This window comes from Colobus angolensis, unplaced genomic scaffold, assembly GCF_000951035.1.
Source record: "Colobus angolensis palliatus isolate OR3802 unplaced genomic scaffold, Cang.pa_1.0 Scaffold92, whole genome shotgun sequence".
Classification (NCBI taxonomy): domain Eukaryota; kingdom Metazoa; phylum Chordata; class Mammalia; order Primates; family Cercopithecidae; genus Colobus; species Colobus angolensis.
This window is the reverse complement of record NW_012123154.1, coordinates 4397871-4402223: the sequence shown is the minus strand read 5'-3', so window position 1 is coordinate 4402223 and position 4353 is coordinate 4397871. Positions and strand designations below refer to the sequence as shown.

General features: G+C 55.3%; 1 protein-coding gene across 1 annotated transcript in view; it reads left to right on the top strand.

Annotated features, from left to right (window-relative positions):
* Window positions 1–3706: 3706 nt before the first annotated feature.
* Window positions 3707–4353, top strand: part of LOC105504471 — a 5744-nt gene continuing 5097 nt past the window's right edge. The window contains exon 1 of the mRNA XM_011931928.1: window positions 3707–4126. Within this exon, the coding sequence (XP_011787318.1) occupies window positions 4026–4126 (101 nt within the window). The 5' untranslated portion in view covers window positions 3707–4025. The remainder of the gene's footprint in view (window positions 4127–4353) is intronic.

Genomic DNA, 4353 nt, shown 5'->3' with positions numbered 1-4353 from the left:
GGGTCCGGCTCGTCCGCAGGCGGGCAGAGCGCGCCGTCGCTGCCAGTGTCCCCCTTTCACCTTCCTTCCCCGAGCCTTTCCCTGCTCCTCCGCTCCCCGAGCCCTGGGCGGCCCCGCAGACACAGCGCCTCTACCCTGCTCTTCTGGGCGGACGCAGCCTGGCAAGATCGCGGCGGGAATGGTCGCCGAGGCCCTGCCCGCCAGGGCCGCATCTCAGTCCCGAGACTTACTTCTGCTTTGCTTTCCTGCACCTGGCCAGGGGCAGGCTTTCTAAATTGTGCCTCGGTCCGAGGAGCCGACTTCCACAGGACGGGCTAGGGGCAGGGGGTGCCGTTGCGGGCAGCAGGGCGAGGCGGGGTCGCGGGGAGACAACCAGGCCCGCTTGGGCCTGGGCCGCTCTAGCCGCCTAGCCTTGGCAGGGACGTTGCTCCGGGACCACCCGAGCAGACCCACAGCTCCAGAGGAAACAGTTGCCTCCGGCCTAAGGGTCTTTGCTTCCCCCCAACGCATGCAAGCGTGGGTCGCCAGCCCAGCAGGTCTGGCGTGGAGGCCGGAGGAGGGTGGGGAGCTGGCTGTGCCCTTGGCCAGACCAGTGCAAGTCGGTTAGTGTTTTGCTCACTTAGGGGAGGCGAAGGGCGCGGGCTTGCGCTGCCCTGGCCACAAGTATTGAGAGGGGGCGCCTCGTGGGACAGTGAGAGGCCGCCCTCCCCGGCAGGCCTCGTCCACGCCCTTGTGGCCACCCAGACCCGCTGCGCTTTGACTCAGCGTCCCCACGCGCCTCCACCTTCTCCAGGTGCACGCCTGGGCGCTGAGCTAGGCTGAGACCCCAGCGAGGGGCGTGGAGCGAGGGGCGAGGGCGTGGGCGTGGGCGCGGGCACCGCGCAGGCCGCGGAGACTGGTGGGCGGCGGGAAGCGTGCACTGCGCCTGCCCGTTCGGTCCCAGCCCGCAGCCCAGAGCTCCCCGACCAAGCCTTGACAGCTCTCAGAGCAGCGAGAAGGAGAAGAAGAGGAGGAAGGACACAAAGAGGAGGAGGCGGCGGCGGGCGGCGAACTGAGGGCAGCTCAGGGGGAGGAGGGCTCATTGTCCGGTCCCCCCAGTGCAATTGATATGCTAATCCCTTTTCTGATGCCATAACAAAGAACACCTTTGCACTTTTAAAAGACTTTTGTGCCCTGGCTACAGAAGTTTATTATCCACTAATTAGCAACAACTTCTGGCAATGAGTTGGGTTACATTTTCATAAGTTCCAGGCCTGAGCGACGAGGTGCGCAGGGCAGGAGGAGGTTTGAGAGCAGGGCAAACCCGAAACTTGGCGCTAAAAAGGAATCACCCGCTCACTTTCCTAGGGATAGGGCGCCAGGCGGGGATCGAAAGCGAAAAGTGTCCGGAAAAAGGTTCTTAAGGCTGGGGGTGGGGTGAGGTGGGATGGAGTTGAGCGATTTGGGCCCAGGGTGGCCGGTGACCTTATTCGACCCGAGTCTGTGATCCCTATCCCGAGAGCTGCGCGGAGGCGGTGGCTGTGGCTGCCGCGCCGGTGTTACGGTCCAGCCGTCTGTTTGAGGTGGGGGGAGTGAAAGTCTCGGACTAATGTTGGGGTGCTCGCCTGTGATCTCTCTCACGTTTTCCTTTGAGGCCTCGACTCAGAATAAGCCGACGGCGAGGGAGCGGCCCATTCGTGGGAAACGCGCCCATTACTTGAGTTCTTGCCTAAGGCCTCCCCACCAACAAGGTTGAAATTCCAAGGCCCTTGAAGATGAGGCAAAGCTGGCATTGTCAGAGTAGGGGGAGAGGGGAGGATGCTGGGTAAAGTGCCCACCAGGGGTGGTCTGAAGTCGTCACCCCACAGAGCAGATTCTGCTGCTAACCAGAGCAGAGAGCCGCACCTTTCCATTGGCGGGACCCAGTGCGCACCGCGTGACTTTGCCTCCCCTAGGCTCAGCAAGTCGTTGACGATCTTTAGCAGTCCCGCATCCCAGGTCAATAAACTGGAAACGGATAGAATGAGAATCATGGATGGGAGATAAAGGGCAGCGGGGTGATGCGCATTTCTTGTAGTGCCTCCTAAAAACCGTGGTCTCTCGCCGCTAATAAAACACCCTTGCGGTGAGGCCTTTGGTCTGGGCTCAACCGCATAGATGTTTTGTCTTAGGTAATTCGAGCCCCCAACCCCAACACCTTGGGATTATATTATACACACACTTATATTATTTCTGTATTTTTTAAAATTCTTTCATTTTTGGTTTTCTACTTTTTGCAAACGACCCGTTGGAAATATTGTTGGATATTTCAAGCAGGTGTCGGGTGGGTGTTGGCGGCCTGTGCGTCCTCCTGCAGTAGCAGCAACAGCCAAGTACGGTTTGATAAATGCTCAAGGTGAAATGTGGCCTTACTCAAAACCCCAGGGTGATTTAGGGTAGAAAAGCGAATATTCAGAGGCGGGAAGTGGTAAGTTATATTGTTACATTCCCTTTCGATGAAACTAAATGCGGTTATCTGCGGTCCTAACCTCTCTCGCATCCGAGTGCAATGTTTCTGAACAAGCGCTGTGAGAACTGGAAAATGGGAGGGGGTGAGGGAGCCCACTGACGACTTAACGGAATCTTACTGAAGAAAATACAAAGATAACCGAGATATTCATGATATTACATCTCATGATCTTCCAGACAAGCGTCTCTCCTGAACAAGAAAATATTCCCAAATTTCTCCCCAGCAGTGGCCTTGGGTGGAGTGAGGGAGGAGGTGGGTGGTGAGTGTAGAGAAGAGAAGGTCTCCCTCTGTTGTCACCCTCGGCCCCCTTCATTGAGGAGGAACAATGGCCAGGCCTGGAGTTCTTCCTGAAAGAGAAACTGCAGGAAGGCAGAGTTGCTCTTTGTACCCCAGCCCCTTTAGAGGAGAGGGAGTCATACACAGGATCCTCCTGACCACTGGGCGGTGTCCGGGAGATCAGAACCCCTCAGATACTCTGGGAGCTAAAAAGGCGCCGGCCTTGTCCTCCCAGAAGGCCCATGCAGCCGCTGAAAGAAACCCAAGCAAAATCCAGCGACCTCAAAATTCACCAGGGGATAAGGGGGAGAGGAAAACCACTCACTCTCACATGCCCTGTCAGTCCCCCCACTCCACCATCCCAATGTCTGATCAGGCTTGATTCTGCTGACGTGTGTATTTCAGATTAAGGATGTATTTATTTATTTATTTATTTAATCCTTCAGATCTTCCCACCCCATAAAAGAGACTTAATTCCTTTCCAGGGCGACGGGTTGATAAAAAGACTCCATTTTAAAGCAATGGGGGATCATATGACTGTGACCTTGACGTGTGAAAGGGGGGAGGGGCAGGTAGTTTGGGGCCCAGACCTTAGGCTTTTGCAATTCTGGGGCGTTCTAGGCCCTTGATAAGAACATCAACAAGAGGGATTTATTTTCAAAGGTTACCATTAGCAGTTCATTCACTAAAGTTGAGAATTAGGTATTTTTATATTACGTGAAATACATGATTTAATTATACCCCAAAAACAAATTAAGGACAGGCCTTCTACACAAATTGGAGGCAGCTAAATGCTCTTTTGTGCCTGCAGCCCTCGGGTTGTTAAAGAGGCTGCTGATGCATGAGAAGTAAGTGACTGATTTAACTCATTGGGATGCAGGAAGCGACCTGCCCTCTTTTGAAAAAAAGCAAGAGAGAGAGAGAGAGAAAGAGAGAGAGAGAGAGTTCGAGCTTGAGAAGAGAGAGGGAGGGGAGAGGAGAGGAGGGAGAAGGAAATGACGGGGGGGGGCAGAGAGAGAGAGAGAGAGAGAAAGGAGAGAGAGAACGCAGAGGGAGGGAGGCAGGGAGGGAGACCAAACCCCCGCTTTACTGCGTTGAAAGCTTCTGAATTTCAAGCAGAAAGTAGAAGGAGCTCCAAAGGCAGTGAGCATCTTTCCTTGGGCTGCGTGTGCCGAGCGTAGACAATGAAAATCTCCATCCCCCTCCCCCATTCCCACTAGGCTACAAGATTCTTGTTTTCGTTCCTTCTCACCGGTGGAAAATGTGTAAAATCAAAGATGTAGACGTGTGTAGTGATTTTTTCAAAAGCCAACTAACCCACCGCACGGGCTGCGACGCGGATTACCCTAGCGCACGCCGGCTGTAAGTACCATCCTTTCCTGCGGTAGCCGGGCTCTGCGTCCCGGGCTAGGCTGGGAGTGTTCGCTTTGTGAGTCGGGTTGTTGCTTGTGTTTTGGTTCAGAGTGGCTTTTTCGAAGCTTGCACTTTTCGCATGTGAGCGGGAGAAGCATTTCGCCGGTTGTGGGCGAGCAGAACACGATCCTGGTTGCCTTTGGTGCGGTGACTTGGGGTGGCGGGCGGGGGGCGGC